General features: G+C 55.8%; 7 protein-coding genes across 7 annotated transcripts; 2 read left to right on the forward strand and 5 right to left on the reverse strand.

Moving 5' to 3' along the window:
- Window positions 1-15: 15 nt before the first annotated feature.
- PUNSTDRAFT_108208 (chitin deacetylase) lies at window positions 16-2,157 on the reverse strand (the record flags this gene model as incomplete). The annotated part of the gene is made up of 8 exons (XM_007388182.1): window positions 16-491; window positions 562-676; window positions 822-963; window positions 1,069-1,143; window positions 1,304-1,509; window positions 1,582-1,679; window positions 1,760-1,930; window positions 2,026-2,157. 8 exons carry the CDS (start codon window positions 2,155-2,157, stop codon window positions 435-437), a joined length of 996 nt encoding a protein of 331 aa, XP_007388244.1. The 3' UTR covers window positions 16-434.
- Window positions 2,158-2,601: 444 nt separating this feature from the next.
- PUNSTDRAFT_108209 (succinate semialdehyde dehydrogenase) lies at window positions 2,602-8,218 on the reverse strand. The gene is made up of 25 exons (XM_007388183.1): window positions 8,012-8,218; window positions 7,696-7,949; window positions 7,492-7,642; window positions 7,289-7,435; window positions 7,121-7,234; window positions 7,002-7,064; window positions 6,848-6,947; window positions 6,735-6,789; window positions 6,592-6,670; window positions 6,508-6,543; window positions 6,300-6,454; window positions 6,157-6,233; window positions 5,340-6,103; window positions 5,211-5,275; window positions 4,964-5,132; window positions 4,554-4,839; window positions 4,450-4,471; window positions 4,177-4,350; window positions 3,898-4,109; window positions 3,560-3,682; window positions 3,291-3,433; window positions 3,124-3,209; window positions 2,926-3,060; window positions 2,738-2,867; window positions 2,602-2,683 (listed from the first exon to the last, which is right to left on the reverse strand). Exons 1-13 carry the CDS (start codon window positions 8,198-8,200, stop codon window positions 6,048-6,050), a joined length of 1,476 nt encoding a protein of 491 aa, XP_007388245.1. The 5' UTR covers window positions 8,201-8,218; the 3' UTR covers window positions 2,602-2,683; window positions 2,738-2,867; window positions 2,926-3,060; window positions 3,124-3,209; window positions 3,291-3,433; window positions 3,560-3,682; window positions 3,898-4,109; window positions 4,177-4,350; window positions 4,450-4,471; window positions 4,554-4,839; window positions 4,964-5,132; window positions 5,211-5,275; window positions 5,340-6,047.
- A 256-nt stretch (window positions 8,219-8,474) lies between these two features.
- PUNSTDRAFT_138494 (uncharacterized protein) lies at window positions 8,475-10,855 on the reverse strand (the record flags this gene model as incomplete). The annotated part of the gene is made up of 4 exons (XM_007388184.1): window positions 8,475-8,586; window positions 8,647-8,833; window positions 8,913-9,127; window positions 9,201-10,855. The coding sequence occupies 4 exons, from the start codon at window positions 10,853-10,855 to the stop codon at window positions 8,475-8,477; spliced, it is 2,169 nt and encodes a 722-aa protein (XP_007388246.1).
- A 266-nt stretch (window positions 10,856-11,121) lies between these two features.
- PUNSTDRAFT_92806 (uncharacterized protein) lies at window positions 11,122-12,243 on the forward strand. The gene is made up of 5 exons (XM_007388185.1): window positions 11,122-11,294; window positions 11,380-11,708; window positions 11,776-11,826; window positions 11,881-11,934; window positions 12,011-12,243. Exons 1-5 carry the CDS (start codon window positions 11,139-11,141, stop codon window positions 12,069-12,071), a joined length of 651 nt encoding a protein of 216 aa, XP_007388247.1. The 5' UTR covers window positions 11,122-11,138; the 3' UTR covers window positions 12,072-12,243.
- A 20-nt stretch (window positions 12,244-12,263) lies between these two features.
- Window positions 12,264-16,811, reverse strand: PUNSTDRAFT_146434 (MFS general substrate transporter; the record flags this gene model as incomplete). The annotated part of the gene is made up of 16 exons (XM_007388186.1): window positions 12,264-12,391; window positions 12,443-13,555; window positions 13,606-14,329; window positions 14,384-14,488; window positions 14,545-14,680; window positions 14,735-14,869; window positions 14,922-15,093; window positions 15,148-15,239; window positions 15,301-15,476; window positions 15,533-15,628; window positions 15,687-15,839; window positions 15,915-16,036; window positions 16,104-16,222; window positions 16,284-16,365; window positions 16,421-16,530; window positions 16,606-16,811. The coding sequence occupies 14 exons, from the start codon at window positions 16,809-16,811 to the stop codon at window positions 14,189-14,191; spliced, it is 1,845 nt and encodes a 614-aa protein (XP_007388248.1). The 3' UTR covers window positions 12,264-12,391; window positions 12,443-13,555; window positions 13,606-14,188.
- A 409-nt stretch (window positions 16,812-17,220) lies between these two features.
- Window positions 17,221-19,258, reverse strand: PUNSTDRAFT_76333 (FMN-linked oxidoreductase; the record flags this gene model as incomplete). Its single annotated transcript, XM_007388187.1, has 12 exons — window positions 17,221-17,399; window positions 17,469-17,562; window positions 17,613-17,728; window positions 17,817-17,905; window positions 17,965-18,038; window positions 18,089-18,185; window positions 18,235-18,309; window positions 18,360-18,439; window positions 18,493-18,552; window positions 18,668-18,759; window positions 18,822-19,138; window positions 19,191-19,258. Coding segments are annotated over 12 exons (1,341 nt in total), but the record flags the coding sequence as incomplete, so codon positions are not given.
- A 95-nt stretch (window positions 19,259-19,353) lies between these two features.
- PUNSTDRAFT_128311 (uncharacterized protein) lies at window positions 19,354-22,759 on the forward strand (the record flags this gene model as incomplete). Its single annotated transcript, XM_007388188.1, has 11 exons — window positions 19,354-19,605; window positions 19,670-19,727; window positions 19,783-20,520; window positions 20,578-20,685; window positions 20,738-20,858; window positions 20,909-21,087; window positions 21,148-21,407; window positions 21,471-21,475; window positions 21,529-21,673; window positions 21,724-21,771; window positions 22,076-22,759. The coding sequence occupies 11 exons, from the start codon at window positions 19,354-19,356 to the stop codon at window positions 22,757-22,759; spliced, it is 2,598 nt and encodes an 865-aa protein (XP_007388250.1).
- Window positions 22,760-23,770: the final 1,011 nt, after the last annotated feature.

The following is a 23,770-nucleotide window of genomic DNA, read 5'->3' on the forward strand; positions in this document are numbered from 1 at the left end:
TGAAGCAGGGGCTGATGAAGTCTTCGAAGCAAGCTGGCTGTCGAAGATGGGGGCGTTTGGCTTCTCGGGCGCCACCAAATGCGGAGAAAGAAGTCGAGCCCGTGGGCATCCTTCCGCGTGTGGCGGAGGTTTATTGTTGTACATGGAGGTGGGGAGGGCATGATACGCTCAAACCCGCATCGGGGTGACGCGTGGCGTTGGCGTTCCGACTTCGTCGATTTCAATGAGATCCCTGACAGATAGACAGCACCCCTCCGGCAAAAGTCTGAGTTCGTTTTGCCTCCCCCGAGTTTCGCATATGTCCATATAACGGATAGATCACGTCGTTCAACGTTCAGTCCAGCAGGCAGTTCAAGATCGATCGTCCTTTCATATATGTCGCTCCGGCGTTCAGAAAACGATCGAGAGATCAATCATTATCGGCGCTCTCCACCTCACCACGGCTTGTCGAAAGCCGGCGCGTGCTTGATGGCCTCCGGATCGTACGGGAACTGTATCGCCAAAAAAAGTGATCATGAGCCCGCGAGCAAAGAATAGAACAATTGTGGGAACGCTAGATACCTTTTCGGCCCAGTGCTTCGCGATCTCGCTGCGCGTCGCGACCCACACGCCTGGTTTCTTGGAGATGTATTCCACAAAGTGCTTGAGCGCAGGGAAGCGTCCTGGCTTGCCGATACTGCGAACGTGGGAGAAGAAAATCACCAGGGAGTGAGCGTGATTGCGTCACCGAGTTGCGATAAGGGAAGGAGGAAACAGACGTGGTCGAGAAGGGCGAAAAGTCTGATTGTGACTGTGGCTCTGAAGAGTTCCCGGGTACTCACACGCGACAGTGTAGGCCGATGGACATCATCTTGCCGCCCTCTTCGTAGAGCGTGTCGAAGGCGTTCTTCAGGTACTCTTCGAAGCCGCTCGCGGACGTGAAGCCGGGCGGCTGAGTAAACTTGAAGTCGTTATTGTCGTAAGCTATGCCGTGCCGGACGCGAGCAGTAAAGGAAGGAAGAGTAAGAAAGTCAGCAGGAGGGATATCTATCGTGTCCCAGTCGGAAAGAAGAAAACGAAGAGGCTTACTGTACGGAATCATGAGCAGGCCCTCGTGCCTCTCGCCGCCGGGATACGGAATCCAGTACGGGAGGTCATCGGCATCTGTGCGCACAAAAACACAATTCACATCGTTTAGCGCGGTGGTCTCGGTGGCGTCCCGGCGCCTCTCCGCCGATGAATGGTTACGCGAACGAGAGAACGTGCGAGACGCGGATCGCAAGCGGAGAAGGACCCGAGTATGGAAGCGGCAGCAAACACGCACAGGAATCGCTCTGCCAGTGGAGCGGGATGCCTTGTTCCTTGTGGACCTGGGCGATGAGGGCCCTCGACCGCGTCGAGGGCCGGCCGAGGTACCAACCGCCCGGGGGCTTGCCCGAGACGGAGTTCCGCTGGATGGACGCGATGCCCGCTCGAATTAGCGCCTTTTCCGCCTCGGGATCGTTCTCGAGGTCAGGGTGATCGATCCAGCTGTGAACGCAAGAAATTTAGCATGGACCTTTCGGTATTTTTCCCTACGGGAAATAGTGCAAGGGGACGCACCGGTAGCCGTGCATAGCGAGCTCGTGTCCATGCTTCTCGAACTCGGGTCCCGCGGGCGGATTAACGTCGAGTGCACGACCGACCGCATAAATAGTTATCTGTGTGGCCGCGAGCCATTACGGTTTAGGACTCGAATTGGACATGCCCAAGGCGGCGCCGTGGTAGCGGGGACGCTGACCTTCATGTCATGCTTGTCGAAGAGGTTCATGATGCGCCAGACGCCGGCGCGGGAGCCGTACTCGTACTGGGACTCCATCGGCCAGTCGCGGCTACCGTCCTTGAGGGGCGTTGCGCCGAAGCGCTCGTTGAGGTTTGCCTCCGTACGAGCGTCTCCGTTAAGCGGGTTGTACTAGGCGTGGCGAACACGTGTTTAGCATGGGCCGTGCGGACAGGCGATGAGAGTATTAAGGTGGCATCGATGACGCCTGGTGGGTTATTCCTCACCTCGCCGCCTTCCTCGTAGTTGAGGACGAAGGAGACCGCGATGCGCGCACCGTTGGGCCATTGGGCGTCCGGGGGGTTGCGCCCGTAGCCGACAAAGTCGCGGAGGGGGATGTCTGTCGAGTTGCGTTCCATGGTGATGATGATGATGACGACGAAGGCCCGATAGCTGGGAGGACGACTGTGCTCGTGTGCACGCGCGCGCACAACTTGGGACAGACTGCCATGGTCGACGCGGGAGGCAAGCTCTTGTTGGTGGCGTCCGGCTGCCGACGGCAAATCCGGCGTCTCTGTTTTCGTCCGTTGGTCGTCGTTCGCTGAGATTGTGGCGTCCGCACTAGCGTGCGGCGTGTGCCGGGGGCGGGGGCGGCGGGCCGGCGGGCGGGAGGCGGGGATCGGTCGGTCGGGCGCGGTTGTGTCGGAGATGCTGTCGGGAGCGCTGGGGCCCACGCAAGGTCCGCGCCGCAACCCGTCAGTTATCCGACCCCCGGACAAGGGCAGAGAACGCAGGCGGGGGTCCGCTGGGGCCGCTTATACGCTGCTTCGCTTCGATCGCTTCTGGCCACCCGCTTCTGGCAAGGGAAATGCCCCAGTCGTTGCGTCAGGGCTCGAAGGGCGCGCTCTCCAGTCGGGCTGTGTTCCTTAAAGCGGTCCAGACCAAGTGAGCAGTGCCTGCTATGTTTCCCGCCATGTTCGCTAACATCGCCGCCGTCAGAGGCTCCGACGACTTCGAGGGCAGACACCAGTGGAGCAACAAGGACCTCGACCCCACCCCGCCTGAAGACCGTAAATGGACCCGCTGGGACTACGCCGCGCTCTGGTGGGGCTGCTCGTTCAACGCAAATGCAAGTCCATCTACCCCCGTTCATTTCTGCGCTGCGCACAACCTGACCCCCGGTCTAGGAGTGGGCAGGGGGCGCTGCGCTCGTCTCCGTCGGCCTCTCGTTCTCGCAGGCGATGGGGGTCACCATCGTCGGCTCGTTCATCACCTCCATCGCCATTGTCCTCAACGCACGGCAGGGTGCCCTCTACCACATTGTGCGTGCACGCCAACTTCGTGGGCTAATCTCACATCCCACCGTCTGACTCGACTGCCCACAGGGTTACCCCATCACCATCCGCTCGCAGATGGGTGTCTGGGGAGGCTACGCCTTTGTGTTTCTCCGTGCGATCGTCGCCATCATATGGTACGTGACTCTGTCTTGGCGCCTCGGGCATTAAACCCGATTCACCGACGTCGCCAAGCTAACCATGGTTTATCGCCTCAGGTTCGGTATCCAGTCCTATTACACTGGCCGCCTCTTTTCTGTCGCCCTCCGCTGCATATTTGGCCATCGATGGACCGACATGACCCCCTTTCCGCTCTCGGCTGGCATCACTAGCCAGGACTTTACGGCATTCATCCTTATCTGTGAGTCGCCTTTGCCAAAACAGGCCAAATCACCATTCGCCTGCCCCCCTTCGCCCTCCGCAGTTTCCCCTCTCAATTATATACAACAGTCGAGATATGACTGCGATGCTGATATTACCCCGATAGATGCCCTGCAGTTACCGCTGATACTCGTCCATCCTGCGCACATCCGGCGCGTCTTCGAGGTCAAGGCGTGGATCCTCCCACCATGTGCCATCGGCCTCACCGCCTGGGCATGCACCAAAGCCGGTTCGTGTGCCTTGCTTGCCTTTCTCCTGACCTCATCCCCACCCGCTTCCTCGCCGTTCCTTCCCTTGCCTTGCTCACATAACCCGGCTCTCACCCTCATAACCTCATCCTTCCCCCCCCTTGCAAATCTGGGCCCTCCACGCTCATTTTGGCTATCGGTCTCGGTCCCTCCTATGATGATATGCCTACTCATGTTTCGCGTCAAATTCACCCAGGCGGCTTCTCCAAATTCGATTTGGCCACCAAAACGACCCAGCACGGGTCCGCGCTCGCGTGGGTCTGGATGAGCTGCCTCAACGCCGTCATCTCCAACGCCTCGCCGATGATCCTCAACCAGCCCGACCTTGGCCGGTACGCGACACGCCCAGGCGAGGCAGGGTGGTATCAGGGCCTCGCCATGTTCGTCGTCAAGAACCTCGTCACGTTTGTGAGCCCTGTCCGGGTGTTCTTACGTCATACAGCTCGTTAACGACCGATACCTCTCTTCCCCCCAGTTTTCGATAGCCACGACGTCCGCGCTGGTGGTTATCTACGGCGGGGAGCCGCAGTGGAATCCATGGGACCAGCTGAACTTGATTCTGGATCACAACTGGACGTCCGCGGGCCGCTTCGCCGTCTTCCTCGTTTCCATCCTCTTCTCGTTCGCTACCGTCATGACAAATATCTCTGTGCGTATCTCCATCTTGTTTCTTCCTCCGCGCCTAGGTCGTCCGTGGACCTATTCTCAAGTACGCCGCGCTGACCTACGCCCTTTTTCTTCCGTCCAGGCAAATAGCATACCGTTCGGAGCAGGCAAGGCACCATCATCGCGTCGTGAGAAACTTGGAGCACCCGCTGACCTCCCCCTTCTCTGCTTCTTTGTTCGGATTTCCAGACATCACGGGCATCGCACCGCGCTGGCTCGATATCCGGCGCGGCCAAGCGCTGTGTTACTTCCTCGGCCTCGCCATCGTCCCGTGGAAATTCCTCGTCAGCGCAGGTTCGTATACCCTTATCACTGCCTCGAATTCCTTCACGCGACAGTACGGCCTTCCGACTACTGATCGCCGCGCGCTTCTTTCAGCCAAGTTTATCACTTTCCTCGGGAGCTACACCATCCTCGTCGGCGCCATCCTCGGCGTCGTCCTTTGCGACTTCTATGTCATCCGCAGAGGCAAGTGGCTCTCCCCCAGCCCCCAGCCCCATCGCTCCACCGCCCCGGGCTGCGGTCTAAACCCAATCAACACGATGCCTTGTTTTTTTTTATTTACTGAAACTGCCATCCGCTTGATATATAGGCAACATACACGTGCCGTCGTGTTACACCGGCGCGCGGGACGGCGTCTATTATTTCTACAAGGGCGTGAACTGGCGTGGTTGCCTCGCGTGGGCGTGCGGGTTTTTCATACCCTTCCCCGGCCTGGTGGGGAGCTACGACCCGTCCGCGGTTAATGCCGCAGCGATACACATGGTGAGCGGCCCTCCCTCCGGTCTAGATCCGTTGGGCCGAAGCCAACTGACCGGGTTATGGGTTCGCGCCGCAAATCAGTATCAGATGGGCTGGTTGCTCAGCGTCACCATCTCGTTTTCCGTCCACCTTATCCTTAATAAGCTGTCGGTATCCCCCTCCATTATCCTTTTATGCGAGTTCTGACGCCTTCATTTTTTTCCGATCAAGGTTCCCGGTGCCGGTATATCCGCCCAGCCACGCGCACGTACCCGTCACGTACGAATACCTCGGCGACCAGGCCCGGAACGGCCTCTTCGACGACGAGCACTGGCCCGGCCCCGGCGAGCCCGTCTCGCACAGGGCCGAGTCGGGGAAGATGTCGCCCGCGATATCCGAGAAGGACGCGGCGTCGTCGCTCGGCCGCTCGCACCTGACGGACGGGTACGTCCTGGACAGGTAGCGTCTCCCGCAACGCCGGGCGCCTCCCTTCGGTTGAGTGAAACCGCATGCTGCGGATCTTTTCGGTGTGTCAGCGTTATCGGCGCCAGCTGGGGCCCCCTTGGATGGAGCTCGGGGGTCCAGGGATATCGCACGCGTCATCTACGTATTAAATATCTGTCTTGGGATTGGTCGGATCGGATGGTTTCTCCTGCTTTGCTTAATGTGTATAGATTGTATCGTTATTCGTGGCTGCTTTCGCTCGTTACAACCCGAGTTGGGAACGCGCGCGATGCCGTGTATTCATATAGAATCTTCGGTACTAGATAATCACCATTGCTTTGTTGCTGTCGCGCTTGGATCACGCGCGGGCTCCACTCTCAAGTTTAATCCTTCTGAATTTGATCTGCGATTCTACGGCAGCACGACAGGCAATGTATGGCACAAAGTTCTTGATGAAGCAGGGTAGCAGGGTGCTCAAACGGTACTGTAAGGACATCACGACGTCTGAATCTTCATATGCACTGACTTGGCCCGCGTCAGTTGATCGTAACCTTCGGGACAGTTCCATGAGCATGACCTCGAGCTAGAGTACGGTGCAACGCACCAAACTTGCTGAGGCTGACGCCTCGTCCGCTGTTCTTGACGCCGGTCCAAGCCAGGGCAGGGTCGAGGTAGTCGCAACTGAACCGAAAGCGGTGAGCGCCCCGCTCTCTCGACAAAAGCGGAACGCGACCGGATGGGGCTCACCGGTTCAGGAAGATGGTGCCCGCCTGGAGTTCCTCCTCGATGCGCAAGAACGCAGCCTGGGACTCGGGATTGGCGGCAGCGTTCGTCCAGACGGACGCGGTGAGGCCGTACGGCGAGTCGTTCATGAGGTGGACGGCTTCTTCGTCCGAAGACACCTATCCGGCCGCTCGGGACGTCGTACCTCGCAGGGTCACTGGAAAGTTCTCACCTTCATAATACCCACCACGGGACCGAAAGTCTCTTCCTGCAATCAGCGAAGGAAAAGTTCAGAACCCATCACGCTGAGAAGCACGTTGTGGGGGCTCGCCTTCATGATGTCCATGGAGTGGTCGACGTCAACGAGCACTTGCGGCGCGACGAAGGCATTGCCTCTGGAAAAAGCACCAGTCATTTCAAGCTAGGAAACAAAATGCACATAATCATCATACTGCTTACGGTCTGGCCATCGGGAAATGCGACTCCGGAATGAGAGTCTTGGCTCCCGCCGCAACTACATCAGTCGCTGTTGAATGATTGCACTGATAATGCGACTGAGGAGAGTGATATACCGGCGTCGGCAACCTGTTTTCTGATCCGTTCGGCGCTTGCTATGCTGACAACAGGTCCCATGCTCGTCGCTGGGTTCGTCGGGTTGTCCAGTCTATATCGCTATTGGAAGGTCGGCAATCGGCCCTGACAAGTCAAGAAATATCTTGCGCATACCTTGACGATTTCCACGAATCGGGCAACGAATTCGTCAAAAACGGATTCATGCACATAGATCCGCTGTCAGGGTCGAGCATTATGCACCTTGCAGAGATGAAGATGGATATTGAACCTGCCTCCACAGCGCAGCAACTCTGCCCGGAATTGAACATGGCGCCGTCTACTAGTTCAGCCGTAGTGTACGCGAGATCTGCATCTGCACGGACATAGGCGGGATCTTTGCCTCCGAGCTGGTGGCTGTGTATCAGGAGAGCGGAACAGCAAACCATACGGGGTCTCTTTACCTCGAGAGCCACTCCCTTGAACGTGGGTGCCGTCGCCGCTGCTATCTCGACCGACCGACCGTTGGCCACGCTGCCGGTAAAGCTAACAAAGTCAACCAACGGATGCTGAATAGCATGCGTGGTGAGTTCCGGGCTGAGATGCACTACCTGTTCAAGGACGATGAGTCAGCAAATGAGAGATAATAAACGCGCGGCCTCCTGACCTGGATGACGTCTGCAGGAACACCTGCCGCCACCAGCGCATCGCGGAAACGTTCTCCGGTGAGCGGCGTTTGAGGGGATGGCTTCAGGATAACGGCGTTCCCAGCCATCAGCGCCGGGATAACGCAGTTGACCGATGTCAGGTAAGGGTAGCTGTTCCAGAACATCGGTCACGGCACAAAGGAAGGTGATCAGGCTATGCTTACTTCCACGGAGCGATGCACAGCACGACGCCTAAGGGCACACGCCGAATAAACCTCCTAAACCCGGGCTTGTCCGTGTCCGTGAGCGGTACGTCTGCCAGAGACGATTCGGCGATGGAGAGCATGTAGTCCGTTCGGTCCAGCATGCCGCGTAGCTCGCCGGGGGTCTGCGAGATGGGACGACCCATTTGGAGGGTCAGCTCGCTCGCGGCACGGTCGGCGAACCTCCTGAACTCTTCCTGAGGCCCTGTCGTTTCCTGAGGCCCTGTCGTGATAAGCGGTCGCTTCCCGCGATGAAGACATCGTAGGTACTACGGACCATAAACTTTCTGCCGATGGCGATCCTCTGCGGGAGTGGGACCTTGGCCCACGCCTTCTGGGCGGCGCTGGCTCGGTCGACGACGGCATTGAGCTCTTCGACGGAGGGATAGACCCGTCTGCTGCCGTGAAGGGTCTGGAGCGAGTGCGGAGAGACGGTGGTCTGCTCCGTTGTCGAAAAGCCGCTCATGGTGTTCGAGAATAGCCTGAGACGGGGAGATCTGGTCGATGTCGAGTCGGCTTATCAGGAATCTCGCGAACGTTACCGTGTGGCTGTGCCGCACCAATATCCCGCAAGTTGCCGGCCATGCGTTATTTGACAGTATGTGACTTACAATGAGCAGAGCAGGATACATCAGGTCGATCGATAGCGTCACGAGAGCGAGCAGAAAGCGATCCAGGCCGGAAGCAGCGAGGGCAAGAACGAAAGCGAATAAAAACGTCAAACAGAGGCAGAGGCCCCGTCAAGCGTCCCGCTCCAGAGCAGTGACCATCCGAAACACCTCGTCTTCAACATAAACGCCGCCCTCTCCAGGGATCCTCGAGGCTTGATGGCACGCGGCCGCGTGCTTCCACCTGTCATGACACGGGTTGAGCCTCTTCGATGACAGAACAATGGGATCTCTGCGAGTTTACCAAAACAGTTCAGGCACTTTGGGCTCGATGTCCTTCACGCTCTCCACCGCGACCCAGGCATGGCACTTGTGACATTTCCCCTCCTCGATAACGGGCTTCTCTTTCTTGGCAGGGTTAGCCTTGGGACGCTTGGCCATACGGAACTCCACAGGAGGCGAGAACGGCGTAGCGGTGGCGGCGGAAATACCTATAGCCAACCACGCGGCGCCGTCAGCTGCTTGCTTCAAACACCTGGGAGGACCCGACAAAACGGAGCCGAGACGCACCGTGAGCGTAAAGGAGGTGATAGTTGTACGCGCTAAACTTCATGCTCAGCCAGTCCTGGCGCCCTTCGCCTCCTCTGCGCCGGCTCTCGATGCAGATCGGGCAAAGCCCCACCTTCTCTCGTCCGATTCCTTTCACGAAGCGCGGCGTATACAGGTCCAAGCGACCGTTGATCTTGGGCGGATTGAACGTGCCTTCACGCAAGACTCTAGTCAACCTAGTAAACGACGACCGCACAACATTGTGTCAGTCAATGCATCACCGCGGCCCGTTGAAGGAAGTATGTCTACCTTCCGTCTTCGTCCGGGTAGAATGAGCTCACAGGGAAGCGTCGATACCACAACGGGTAGTCCGAGCGAATCGGGATATGGCTAGGAAATATCCGCGTCCCCTGAAGGTTGGTATCATCGCCATCTTCGTGGTGGTATTCGTCCGAGTTGGTCAAGCCGGACAATGAAGACAGGGAAGACAATGGGGACTTCGGAGCTGTCTTCGGGTGTTTCGACTCATATTCGACATCGACAGATTCTGTGGGAGAGGACGGAGGCAGATCGAACACGGTGTCACTCGAGTGCACGACGAGGGTGTCTTCCGATTCCAGGACCATCGCAGGCGATCCCGGGGGTGAGTAGGTGGCTTCCACCTTGGCTACAGCATGACGAGCGCAGCGGGTCCTCTTGCGGGAAGGGAGCGCCTGATCCGCGGGCTTGCGTTTTCTCGTAGGAATGGCCAGCATGATCTGCGACAAATCGTCTTGAGGGGTTGGAGCAACTTTGGATCTGACAGGGCGATTAGTGAGCTTTCGGCCTCGTGGCGAGCCGGCGCCATGGCTTGTCGGGGCAGGGTGGTCTTCAATCTTGGCTATGGTAGCACGGAGTCTAGCTCGAGTCAGATAGCGAGAAGCCTGCAGTTCAAGATCCTCCAGAGTGCGATCGCAGTGGGAGTAAGTGGTGTCAGAAGTCAGAGGTGCGGCCGGGTTAATCGGCATCCTGCAGAGCTGGACAGAGGCAGGATGGCGTTCAAATGACTCAGGGAACGGAGCTTTACCCGATGATCGAGTATACATAGAGGCAGGAGACGAAACCAGTTCGGGAAGTATGTGGGCACCAGGAATCTGAGGGGAGGATGAGGAAGCTGGTGAGCAGTCAAAATCTGAATCCGAGTCGTAGTCATAGTCGTCATCATCAGCAGAGGAGAACGATGATCTTGAGGATGAGGACCTTGTTCCAGGTGAGTCGCTTCGGAGAGGGGGACGCCGCAGCTTTGCACTAGGACTGTCGTCGAAGGGGTTGACGTCGGAGTCGGAGTCATCGTAATATCCAGGCGGCGGAGACGGCGCAGAACGATTGAACCTGAACCTCGGTGATGAATCAGGCAACCTGGCGTCGGAGGAGAAGTCGGAGTGTACAGAGCTCGGGGACGAAGACCACTCCAAGGGCGCTGTCCGTGAGCCAGCGGAAGTCCTTGTGCGTAGCCTTTCGACGAAGGACGTTGTGGTCTTGGATCCAGCGTTCCTAGGAGAGGGGTTTCGGACAGCCTTGAACGGATCTATGGCCTCCAGCGACGCGATAGCGGTTGCCTTATCCACGATAGGGCTGTCCTCTTGACTTATACCAAAAGATCCTTGAGATTTGCGGATGACAGGATCGGTGTCTGGCTCCTGCGGGGTTTTCCATTGCCGTTCGTCCAAGGATGGAGTAGCAAACATATTCGGGAACTGGTCCAAAGGATCGTAGGCGAGGGCATGAGAGGGAGTACGAGCGGCACTGAAGGATGACGCTCGCGAGCCGTATACACTGCCGGAATCCGGGGGCGTGGCCAAGGCATGAAGGGAGGGAGAAAGCAAGTTATACAGGCGGTAGCCAGAGTCAGAGTGTGTCTGGGTAATCCCCATGCGATTGCGATAAAAGGGGCTGGATGCTAGGGCGCATTCCAGAGGATCCATCGCGGCCTGTCCAGGCGACAACGCGCGTTAAAGCGCGCATATATCGATCAAAAAGGTAGTACGTACCCTTGTACACGAAACTGTGTCGCTATATGCGCGTAAAAACGTGCCCTGATGATCTGCAAGCCTCGAGGACGAGTGGGAGAATAAGCACCAGGAGTGGAGGAGACGCGCCTCGCGCCTTTTTGCTTCGATCGCGTTTCGAGCTCCGCCCCAATATACTCCGACGTCCGAACCCGACCTTAGGGTCACACACTCGCTCTCCACGTCGACCGTGACGAAGATGCGCTACAATGGCCCTGGCGTGCTAGCTTTCTTGTTATTTCCACTCGCTTTCCTGACCTGCTGTGTACGCGCGTCGGCGCTAACGACGTTCATCTCCCCAAATGAACGTCTATGTTTCTACGCGGATGTAGACAAGGCCGGAGAGAAGATTGGTGTGCGTCCTTTCGCCATGTACAATGAATGCCCGTACGGGATGCTCATGCGAAGGCTCGTCCCATGGATATACTATCGTCATCTAGTTCTATTTTGCAGTACAATCCGGCGGTTCGTTTGATATCGACTTTGAAGTGAAAGACCCAAACGAGAAGGTGCTCCTCGACGGACTGCGCGAGCGGCAAGGCGACTACGTCTTCACTGCAAATACCGTTGGAGAGTATGCGTTCTGCTTCGAGAACGACATGTCGACACTCTCGGAGAAACTCATCGACTTCGACATCATGGTCGAGAGCGAGCCGCGGCGAGAGGCGCCGGCGAAGCCGGGGCAGATTGCGGAGCAGACGAGCGCGCTAGAGGAGAGCATATTCAGGCTAAACGGGCAGTTGATGAGCATCAAGAGAACGCAGAAATAGTGAGTGGCTGACTGCAGCTGTGGTGGCAGCGGAACGTTGCATGCTCATGGGGGCGCGGTCGTACAGTTTCCACACGAGAGAAAACCGGGGATTCTCTATCGTCAAGACCACGCAAAAGTTCGCCGCTTTGTAACCTCATCGCATATTCGATGCTGATAGACGTGTTTGCAGTCGTTTATTCTGGTATGCGGTCCTGGAGAGTCTGACCATGATAGGCATGGCGATGTACGTCGTTTCTCCCCCTGGTTTCTGGCGTAGCTACGCGGTATACGGCGCTCTCGCTTACATGCTTATCGGTCAGCGCTCAAGTCTACATCCTTCAAACATTCTTCACCAAAACGGGTCGACGATACAAGGTGTAAAGCGTCTCGCCAATAATGTTCATGTACTTATGATCACGTCGGGGCGTAATTCTCATTACCATGTTATATACGAATGCAAAGCCTCTTCATCGCACAACTTGTAACAAACGGAACAACTGATATACTACTGTATCTCTGCCAAGCTGGTACAAGCTGTCTACATTGGACAAACATTCCCACGCACCCGCTGCTCCTGCACCGATGTACATCCTCGCCCGGGGCACCCGGCGCGCCGTCCCCGCTGTCGCCAGAGCGCGCAAGCAATGGAGCGCTGCTTCCGTCGCTCGACGTATGAACAGTATGAACAGTTCGGACGCGTCGTGCGTGCCTTTACACCCAACATGCGCCTTGACTGACTCTGTAAATGGCAGCGCCAACGGCGCTGCACCTCCAAAACCCGCGGGTGCGGCCTCCAGCTCGGCCGTCAACCCGAAGAGTAGCTCGTCGGGTACAGAGGGCTCGACATCGTCACCTGTGCCGACCAATCCAGTGCCGTCGCCGCCCAGGAGCACTGTGCCCGGTCACATCCCGAAGGAGCTATCTCAGTCGACTCGAACGGAGGCATCCTCAGAAAATGTCGATTTTCCCACCGGTAACGTCGCTTCACAGTCCAACCAGCAGGAGGCAGCGAACCCAGAGCAGATTGCCCCAGTGTCCGCCCCTCACAGCGCGGAACAGTCCTCAATATCCTTGGAGGAGGCAGAACCCGCCATTGCGAAGGCACCCCATCCCCCTTCCGGTGACACCACCTTGGCTTCGGCCCCGTTGCCTTCTGACGCTGCACCTAAAATCCCTCAAGAGGCTGCCTCGGCACCCAGCCTCGCCGACCTCGAACCCTCAGTGGCCAACCTCCCCACCACACCAAGTCCTCCGAGTTCTTCAGAGACAATACCAGAGAGTGCTGACCCCGAGCAGCAAGCGCCGATCACTCCCCCGGCTTCCGCCGCTCCTCCCTCAGCAGCCAAAGAAAACAGCGTGGAAGAGCTAGACGATGTACTAGAATCTCCCGCAGACCCCCTCGCCGCTCCTTCTCTCTCCCTTCCTTCCGCAACTCGCGGCAGGCGTCGCTCTTCGCGCCCCTCCACCTCAACGAATCAGGGAGAGGTCACAGAGGCAGAGTACGCTGCAGCCGTCGTCCCCGGCCGCTCGCTCTTCCCTGCTTACCACCACCCGCGCACGCACGGCATCCCCGCCGCCTCTATCCACCTCCGCGCGCATCATCCATCGCTGCTTGAGCAGTTTGCCTTCTTCGTGCAGCACGCGGCGGCGGCGCTGGGCATTCCGACGGGCGGCACTGCGATGCTGCCCACGCAGCGGAGGCTGTGGACGGTGCCGACCGCACCTTTCGTGCACAAGAAGAGTCAGGAGAACTTCGAAAGGACGGTGCACAAGCGCGCGATCAAGGCGTGGGATGCGGATCCGGAGGTGGTCAGGAGGTGGATCATGTACCTGAGGGCGCACCAACTGCCAGGTGTCGGCATGAGGTGCGTGTTCTGGCTCGTTACTGAGATTGGGTGTTCATGTGCTTTGCCAGGGTTGTTACTTGGGACCGCGTCGAGGTTGGCATTGGAAAGAAGATTGAGGTGCGGATGGACAAGGCGAAGGACAATCTTCTCAGCCAGGAAGTCGCGCGGCTTGGCCAGAAGATCGTCCAGGAGGAGCTCGCCGCTGCCAAGGCGGACATCACTGTACCGGCTACAGCGACCCCGACTCCGTAAACAGCTCACGAGTCGCTTATCGCGTGGTAGATTTTGGCAGGATCGTATCCCCTAATCACTGGCAATAATATAATGGCTCGTAACCGTCTATCTATGAATCATATGCTCAACTTGTGAACTGATCTCTGCGAGAGAATTGTCCTCCGCTGATGGTACGACGAAAACTGGGCTACCGCTAGATCGACATATGTCTGCTGTACGGTGTACCACCGCAATAGGGATAAGAGACGCTAATCGATCAGTCGGAAAGACGCTATCCCAACTTTCACGCTATGGCCGGAAACTGACACTGCTAACTTGGAGGCACGCACCACCGGCCCGAGAGGTGGTACATAGCACGTTCACCATCGTGCCCTGTTTGTCAAACAGGACACTTGTCATAGTCCTGCGGGCGGGTATTTATACTGACTGGGACGCTCGAGTCGGCTTGAAATCCGCTCCAGGGATGTTTTGGCATGCCGGATCGTCAGCCAGTGGGCCCTTCGTTGCAGCTGCTTTGTTCGCCGCGGTAAGCTTGGCGTTGTCAGGGAGGCCATTGTCCTGCAGAACGGGAAGGTGAAAGGAATATTCCGTGCAGAACGTTTGTGCACTCACCACAATCAACCAACTGAACAAGAAACAGATGGCGACAATGGCAAGGTAAACCAGGAATATGATGTGCAGGGCCTTGGCGAATGCCCGGATCACGCCTTCGCGGATCTAAAAGTTCAAAGGTTGGTATTGATATAACTGCATAACTAGATCTTGTGACGCACCGTAGGATCGAGATCCTGCGGTAAGGTCAGCGAAGCTGAGTGTATTAGCTGGCGCTTGAGAGCATCCGGCAACTGCTGCGGTAGATGAGCTTTAACGACGTTGTTTCGTATCGCATTGGACAAAGCGAGACCAAAACTGGAACGCGAGCTGGTCAGATTCTAACGAATTGCGCAATGACGCGGTGCTTACGCTCCGCCCAGCGTTCGGCAGAAGTTACGGGTGCCGGTCACCACCGCTCTGTCAATTGGCGGTGCGGCGGCTTGCGCGGAGACAAGGGTCGTCTGCAACGTTCCTCCGACGCCGATGCCCTGTATAAACAGAAATCTTTCGAAGCTTGAGACCGAGGATAAGAACGTGCACTGGCCGCTGCACTCACCCGACGATGTAGCTCCTGTGGATCCACCAAATGACACCGCCATCGCCATATCCGCGTGCTATCCTCGGGAAGAGCGTCTCGAGCCCGGCTCCAATCAGCCAGAATGCGAACCCGGTGACAATTTGCGGTTTGATGCGACCAGTGCGCATGGTGATCTGCCCGTTGGTCACACCTGATACACAAAACTTATAAGTGCGGGATTGCATAGCATGGAAGTAGCTCATACTGGATATTGTTTGAACAACTAGTAGGGCGAGAAGGTAGCAAGCGGAGGTGATGGCAGACATGTCTAGCATCGATTGGAAGAAAATGGGCAGGCTGCGTGGACCCTTCTGTCAGCTGCGAAGGCCACAAGTAGGAGTCGCATGGATATACGGACAAGTATAGATTTCCATAGTAGACCATGCCAACGAAGATCGTTTGAACGAATATCACGCCTACAGTCCTGTATCTGAAGAGTCGCAAAGGTAGCACAGGAAGCGCGGCAATCTTCCATTCTACCACGATGAAGGCAAGCCACAGCAGACAGCCGACGGTCAGCATGCTGATTACCAACTGCGATAGACGTCAACGGCTTGGACCCGATTGTTTATGCCAGGCGAGAGATATACCGGCGAGCTCCAGGACCAAGTAGCGCCTCCGCTTGATATTGGGACAAGGACAAGGACATTCGCCGCCAAGGAAAGAGCGGAGCCAAGAAAATCAACCTATCATGCCATGTTCAGTCTCGTTCTCGTCAGAGCAGATGTCAGTAGTGTTCCTTGCCTTGGCTAGTTTCGCCTTGAAATCTCCTGGCACGCGTTTCAGAGGAATGCATGTCCAAACAATGAATATGCACAGTGCCGTCAAAGGGGGGGTGAACCAGAACGTCCAGCGCCATGTCACCTTTTGGGAGAAAACGGCACCGAGGAACGGCCCCTGCAAAAAGCGCAGAATTGATCAGAAGTCAGGACGACTGGGGAGCAATTGCCGATAGAAACTGTATAAACATACAGCCGCGCTACCGGCTGCTACAGCCGATGCGATGAAACCCTGCCATTTGGCTCGCTCCCGGAGAGATGTTACGTCCGACATGATGATCATGGCCATGTTATTGATACCGCCACCTCCGATACCTTTGCGAACGGTACATTAGATGATGCACTACAGGTAGTCTATAACCAAGAAACCGACATCACGCACCGGCGATTGCTCGAAAGATATACAGCTGAACCTGCGTTTGGGCAAATCCGCATAAGAGGTCGCCGATGGCAAAAATTGTGAGTGCACCAAGGAGTAGATTCTTGCGGCCAAAGATGTCACTAATAGATCAAGGAATCACCACCTGCTATGTCACCAACTTCCTATACGATGCGTACGTACGATAGCCGTCCGTATATCAGTTGGCACGACGTATTTGCGACCAGATACGACGTCCCAACCCATGCAATGGTCTCTCCGGCATCTTTGTGAACAGCCCGTTGAGCACGATATGCTGGCCGATGAACTCGGTGACGCACGAAGGTCATTCGCAATAGTCGCAGATGCGGTGGCCACGGAGGTGGAATCAAGAAAGGACAGGAACAGTGAAAGTCCCAGGCCACAGAAGATAATCACTAGCTTCGAGGTGCTGCAGACAGATAGAGCACCATGAGCAGAAATGTTGAGAACAGCTGTTCTTCTCCACAGAGCACCATCTGCTCACCTTAACCTGGTCGTTTGGTCCTGCAACGAAATCTCCGACTTTGATTTCTTCGGCCCAGGAACAGGATCGTCGAGAGACGCCTTTTCAGGGTCATGTAAAGGAGAGGGCACCCGAGTAGGGCCGGCCGAGCCAAACACCGAGTCGCCTTCTTCCCGGTCGTGAATAGCATTGCTTGCTGAGATGATTTGGTCGTTAGGATTCGTCATGTGCGTATGAAATGGGCCTAGTGTTGCATATAGCACATAGAGGCAATGTATGACTGGGTATGGAGAAACCCGACAAGTGGTATCCCCGAGATATCATCATTTTTGTGCTCGAGGAAGCTGCAGTAGTCATCCACTCCCGCTTGACTGGCTGATATCGGAAATAGACTACTTGCCGGAGTCTGCCGATTACATTCGGCACGTTTCGGCACCTGGCGAATCTGCCATCCAGATCCTGCCTCCCCATATTCACATACAATTGGGAGGCTTAATCCCTGTACTATTATGAAATCCCCCGGGACTCGATTCGATAACTCATGTGCTTAGAACTTATGGCATCGCTCCCTCTCGTCCAATCCCCGCGATGACCTCTGTAGCGCAGCTCCTTACTCCAAATTTCTTCATCGCATTGTCACGTTCGAGCTGAGGAATCCTGATCCAGGGTGTCTTTTTCAGTGGTTGCCTCATTCTGTGGAGGCACGAGTTGCGACTGGCCCGCATCTTCTGGGACAGCCCACTCCCGATTTTTTTCAGAAAGGGCAGTGTACCCGTATGCGGGATCGGGAAAAGGGCCATAGAATGTGGATCGGTCTGTGAGTGTCGTAAGCTGATGTGACATGAGGAAGGAGACGAATTGTAACAGAAAAGTGGGGAATTTACCGTATCGGCGTAACCGCTGCCCGGTGCGCAGGCGCTCGACGAGATCCGGGTTGGACGTGAAGTATCTACCGAAAGCAACGGCGTCGTGATCGCCCTGGAACCCCATTATAGAAGCGGAAGACGGATCAATAGGTGATCACGTACACGGTCGATACCATCCCAGCAGTTTATCCAGTTGTAGCCTCCCGCTACAATGAGCTTGGTTGGCGGCCGGATAGCAGCACGGAAAGGTTTAAGGGAAGGGATACTGCTTTCATGGGCTGACAAATAGATGTCAGTTTCATGTCTCCTCTTCACGAATGGACGAGTATGATATTTCCGCACTGTTGTCATTGTTATGGACATGACCAACCCCCATATCGTCGGCAGCATGCAATAGAATGTCGATTTTCTCTATTTCGCTCTTCCACTCGTCGAAGCGTGGTTCAATCATATGCCTGGCCAGACAGACAGAGTCAACGTATGCAACAGAGCAGTATGGATACGATGAGCTCACACATATGCAATACCCCGCTTGGATAGCTCGGAACAGAGATATGTCCACTGGACTACACGCTCCTTGCCGTTAACCTCGTTCCATCTCGTTAATGGTGCGGTACTATAAGCGACACGCCACGCACTTCGTTGAATAATCCGAAGGGTGCTAGTCTAACTCCAACCCTTTCTTTTCCAATAGCACCACACAGTTTCGTTACAAGTTCCACAGTAAAGCGGCACCTGCATGATATAATGCCAGTAGCCTCGCGTTTGAGGGCAGAGGATATACCTATTCTGATATGAGCCTCCATACTGATCGCCGCGTTGATTGACGTTAGAGTGGTGAAATTGGTCGGGAAGATAGCTGCGCAAGCCGTTAACGAGTCACCAGCAACGAGATTAATGATGAATGACCCATTTGCGGCGTGAACTTCGACCCCATCAAAGCCCGCCAACAAGGCTCTCAGAGCAGTATTCACATATTCATCGTGCGTCTGCGTGTTTACTCCACTCAGACGGTGACACAACTAATTTCGTCCGAACATACCAATGCTATCTCTTCGGCACTCATAGGGTGGGGCCTCTCGTACGGAACGGACTCGCCGCCCTCTATGAAGTATGGAGCTAAATGGGCATTTCTGCGAGCAAGGAAGCCAGGCCCAGAAAGACGCATGCATTATTCAAGGAATTACAAGGGAAAGCATGCGAGTTACACACCGTACACCATGTTCAGAGCCTGTGATAGCTACTGCCGAGGATGACCATGTATCCAAGCCGGTGACGCGAGAATGGGTCTGGCGACCCTGATGCCACACTACGTTCGCAGAGATTCCCGAGCTCAGTTGCCAACATGAGCTACACTCATGAAGAACGTACGCTGGCAGATGATATAGGCTCCTTGAGCATGCACTGCTTCTGTCACCCTTTTCCATCCGTCGAGCTGCTCGTCGGTCCAAAGGCCGGGAACACCCAGGGCACCGGATGCCCGCAACGATACTGGACTGTAGATCGGGGTCAGATAAGCAAGATCATCGGGTACAGCTATCATAACGTGCATCGCTTCGGATATGAGCAGCCCTCCGGCTGTCGCGCGCTGCGTGTAATGTTCGACGAGAAGTTCATTCGGGAACCACGTTCTTAGATGAGTCGTCGAAGGCGTGGCACGATTGCGGGTCAGGGGTGCCAGCACCACGCTGTTTCACTGTTGTTCATCGCAGAATCGAGCTGCTTGATCTGCATACCGACCGATGCTTGAGATGCAAGCTGCCAACATCCAGGGAGGTGAACATGGAAGTCGAGTACGAAGCCGCGGGTCGCTGCCGACGGCACCGTCCCACGCCTCAACGGAAACGGCTCCCCTGCCAGAACAGGCAATGCTCACGCCCTTGTTGCTTCTGCTACCCAGTCCATGAACGCCAGCGCTGCCGGTCTGCCACAGGCAGCGCCCGCCTCTGCCTCCGCTCCCTCTGTTCCCGGATCCGACGGGACGCCACTCTCTGCGAACCCACAAATGCAGTCACCCACTACTCAGCATACCCACAGTTCTCCAAATCTCGGTATCGGAGGAGCAGGAGCGGCAAGGGGCCAGCCGCTAGGGACGGCACCCCATCTTGCCGTCGGGCCGTATCCTGTCTTGAACAACAAGCGCGGTCCTGTCGCGGTGAGCACGCTTCGCGAGCGAGGAGCATATTGGAGACGTGTTGATTGCCGCTGTCCATATCCAGTGCAAACGGTGCAGGCGCGCAAAGACCAAGTGCCTCCACAACGGGCAGCCTCCCTGTCGTGAGTTGCCATCTTTCCGCCTGATCTGAGCTGCGGTGATAGACCGTTTGTCTAGGGTCTTGCGCAGAATCGGGCCTCGCCGCCGAGTGTGTGTTCCCGCCCAAAGGCACCTCCTTCATCGACCGGGCACCAGCAAAAAAGGCACGACGTGCCACAGACCCTCCGACTTCGACCAGTCCAAACTCGAACTCGAACTCGAACACTTCTTCTTCTGCCAATACCGCTCATACCACTACGCCCCAACTTGACACAGGCGCAGGCAGTCTCGGGGTGCCCATTGCCCCTGGACCTTCGCCTCATGGGCACAGCCACGCAGCAGGCCAATCGCCGATCCACCTGTCCCATCCGCATCTTCCGCATCCACTGTCACAAGTCCACGATGAGGAGACGAAACCAGTAGGGAGCCCAACGGTCGCGAGCCCGGTCGGGCACGGAAGGTACCCGAGCGTGACAAGAAGCGGTAGCGGTGGATCTAATCCGAGAAGTAGGCTGACTCCGAAACCCGGTTCCAGTCCTGCAAGTGCGTCGGAAGAGACGCTACCCCCGCTACCGCTATTGGAGGAAGCGTGCGAAATTTTCTTCGGGCAAGTCAATCAATGCGCGTTCTTGCACAAGCCCTCCTTCCTCGCCCGATTGGGTGATCCCGCCCAGTCCCCGTCCCCTCTTTTGCTGTTGAGCATATGTGCCTTGACTGTGCGATTCTCACCTTCGCTGGCTCAATTTTGTGGAACTACGAAAAAGAGCGCGACGTATTTTCACGACACCGCTCGTGCCCTGCTATTTGAATCCTTAGGTCTGTAGCCCCGTATTCTCAGGATGAAGATACCGACTCGTTTTTTTTTCTGTGTAGGAGATCCTAGTGTAGAGGCATGTCAAGCAGGCTATTTCCTCGGGCTCGCCGACTGGAGTGCGTGCCGCGGGCGGCGATCCTGGATGATTATGGGAATTGCGACTCGCAGTAAGATACTTCCGTATGGCTGCTTAGATCAGGACGCTCATGGCTGCTCCAGTGGCACTACTACTCGGACTCCACCGTGAAGAAACGCACGTCCTTCCGCCGAATCCGACCCCGAACCAGATCGTTCAGGTTGAGACGGCCCGGAGAACGTTCTGGACGCTCTTTGTAAACGAGTTCGTGGCGAACCCTCAAGTTCGCGCTCCTTTCTGACACATGTCCATAGTCGGTCCGTATCCGGCGGTGGCGCATCATGCCGGCCTTCGGGCATTCAAGCCTCTGAGATTTCTACTCGTCTCCCTTGCGATGAAGACAGTTTCGCCTTTGGACAGCCAACCCCTGCGTATTATCTCAAACAGCTTGATGATCCGGCATGGCACCAGGTCAACACTGGCGTCGATCTCGGTGCGTACCTTATCTCATGTTCGCAACTTTAGTTGGTGTGATGATAATCTTGCATTCTAGGCATGATGGCTTATATGGTCCACTCGGCAGAGCTCTGGGGCCGCGCTGCGCGCCGCGTTTGTGCAGGCGCATCGTCCACCTCCCCCTTTGACCCAAATTCTACCTCATGGGATTCTAATCCCGAAGTCGCCCCGTGGAATCCCAACTCGGAATTTGCGCAGATCAAAGCAGCTTTATCGCGTTGGAGATCTCAGCTCCCACCGAGGCAGCAATATAGTAGGAGCAATCTGGCTGTGTATCATCAAAGGAACTCGGGCATGGTGGGCCGCTTATCAGCCCTTTCTTAGATGAAGGTTATGCTGATTATTGCTTCTCGCATGCAGAGTTTGTATGTGTGCTCATGACTGGGGTATACGTCAGACGGCTGATCTTGATGCGCAGCTCGTACAATCATTGCATGAATCAAGCCGCTGAGGTACTCCTCCGGCGACCTTACCTCCCCTTCATTGTCAGATCATTAGCGCCCGAGGGTTCTGGGCTTTCGCTGGAGGGAGTAGGCAGCCCGTGGCCGAATATGCCAGGTCAGGTAAGTGTGCATATTCAGGCCCTTCTGCAAGTGCCCGACCCGTGGCTTAGAACCCAACGCCGGAATTCTGGGCGCAATGCGGCAGAGAGATGTTTGAGGTACGCTAGGTTGTGGTGAATGTTGTTTGTCCCGACTCACAGACGTCATACAAAGGCTGGATTCACAATTATGCAAATCATCCAGGATTTTTGCTCATTGACGCAGTACAACAGTCTCTCGCCGCATCTGGTACTTATTCCCTTCGTAGTTTCTCTGCGTTTGTTACAAAAGGCTGACGCTGCTGCAGGGTTTTAGCACATACTTAGCGGCTGCCACTTTGACGTATGTTTGGCGTTGGCCATGGCGTAAGTTTCAGATCTATACGTGTACCTCTTCCAACTCTGATGGCATGTAGTCTTCCAGGAACGTGCGTACGAGGTTCCCCTCCTCGTTCTCCGCTCAACGGAGATTCTCTCTTCCATGATTCCCACCTGGCCGATGGCCAGGCAGTGGGTGCGACTCCTCCGCCAGCCGATCAAGAAGCGCATCGACGAAGCCGTACAAGATGACATGGTCACCGATCAGCGTGAGGGCGTCTACCGCCAGGCCTCTATCTCGAATCACGCCGACGGTGGAAGCGCAAGCAGCGAAGGCGGAGACGATGACGCAGATGGGGAGCCGGATGGTCCTATGCCAAACGAGCAGGCCCAAGGGCCAATCACCGTCGAACAAAGCCCCGCGACTACTCCCACCCTCACCCATTCAGGTGCGATGAATCCGGCAACCCCAAGAGCGGACATCGATCCTACAGCGTGGAACGTCGCGCCGTCTCTGCACACGCTCGCGCTGGCGGCGCAGCAGCAGCAGCAAGAACGCCATCCCCAACAACCTCAAAGCCGCCATCCGAACATGGGTCCGCATGAGCACCCCGGTATGCACGTGCCGCTCGCAACACCCATTGCATATGGACCCCTCGTGGGGACCGATATGTCGATGTACTCGCTACTAGGCCCGTACTCCGAAATGCCATTCGGACACCCGAGCAATCCAAACTCGTTCGGGGACGTGCTCGCGTTCATGTCAGGTTCGGAGCAATGGGCTGGCTAGCAGTTGAGGCAGGAAGTCGGACACGGTAAATTAATTAGGTGTGATGTCTTGTTATCCGTCAGCGGTTTGCTACGGTTAACACGGTTTTTTATTTCGTGCGGCTTGTTGTACATCATGGTTTGAGTGACTGATACATTTGCATGCATGTAGCTTGTATGCTCCCGAGACCGTTTGGTATATCTTATGCTGCTAAATGGTGTGCCACGTTATTATACACCCACATGCACAACGAGTGGGGCCGTCAAGGATTGATTCTCTTGGGCGCTGACCTTGGTGATAATGCTAGTGTTGTGTTGAATCGAGCAGAAACGGGCTACCAGCACATATGCGGGTTGTGCCTGTCAAGATCACGTTCTCGCCGGTTGACAGTGTGGACTGTGGGATTGGTTACACTGCCACACATCTACTTGATGTGCACGTTGTTGGGTGTCCATCCCCATTCCTCGACCTTTCTCCCAAGTCATAAATTCGGCAAAGCTCTACAAAATTAACAAAATGACATATCTTACTATCTTATTAATTTTGAACTCCATTGGTTCCTGCAAACTACGTGCTCCCTCCTACAGAGCACCGTGAAGTGGCTGTGCTGAATCTGGTGGCTGACTCGCGATGCTCAAACTCCCGCAAAAAGAGTTCTTCTTGCATCAAGTGCCGTACCTTCCACAAAGGTTCTAAAATTGCACAACCTTTCTATAATATTCTTTGGGATGCCACTAGAGAATATGTTGAGGATAGAATTTTATTTTTGGTCCATTTTGGCCCATTTAATCGGTGCTGATGTTAGTTTATACTCCTCCGAGGACAAAGAAAGAAGTTCTATTCTCAACATTCTCTCAAGAATCAAATTTAAGCGGTAGTCTCTCTACCATTCTAGACGTCAGCTGGCATGGTTGACTGCATAACCTGGTCGGACAAGACACTTTGTCCGGTACCCTTCATTGTCATGGCAGTGCTATGCGTGGGAAGTTATGTCGGAGTCGAATTTTTGGCTGGGCGTTGCCCATCCCCATG

Source organism: Punctularia strigosozonata (genome assembly GCF_000264995.1).
Source record: "Punctularia strigosozonata HHB-11173 SS5 unplaced genomic scaffold PUNSTscaffold_17, whole genome shotgun sequence".
NCBI lineage: Eukaryota > Fungi > Basidiomycota > Agaricomycetes > Corticiales > Punctulariaceae > Punctularia > Punctularia strigosozonata.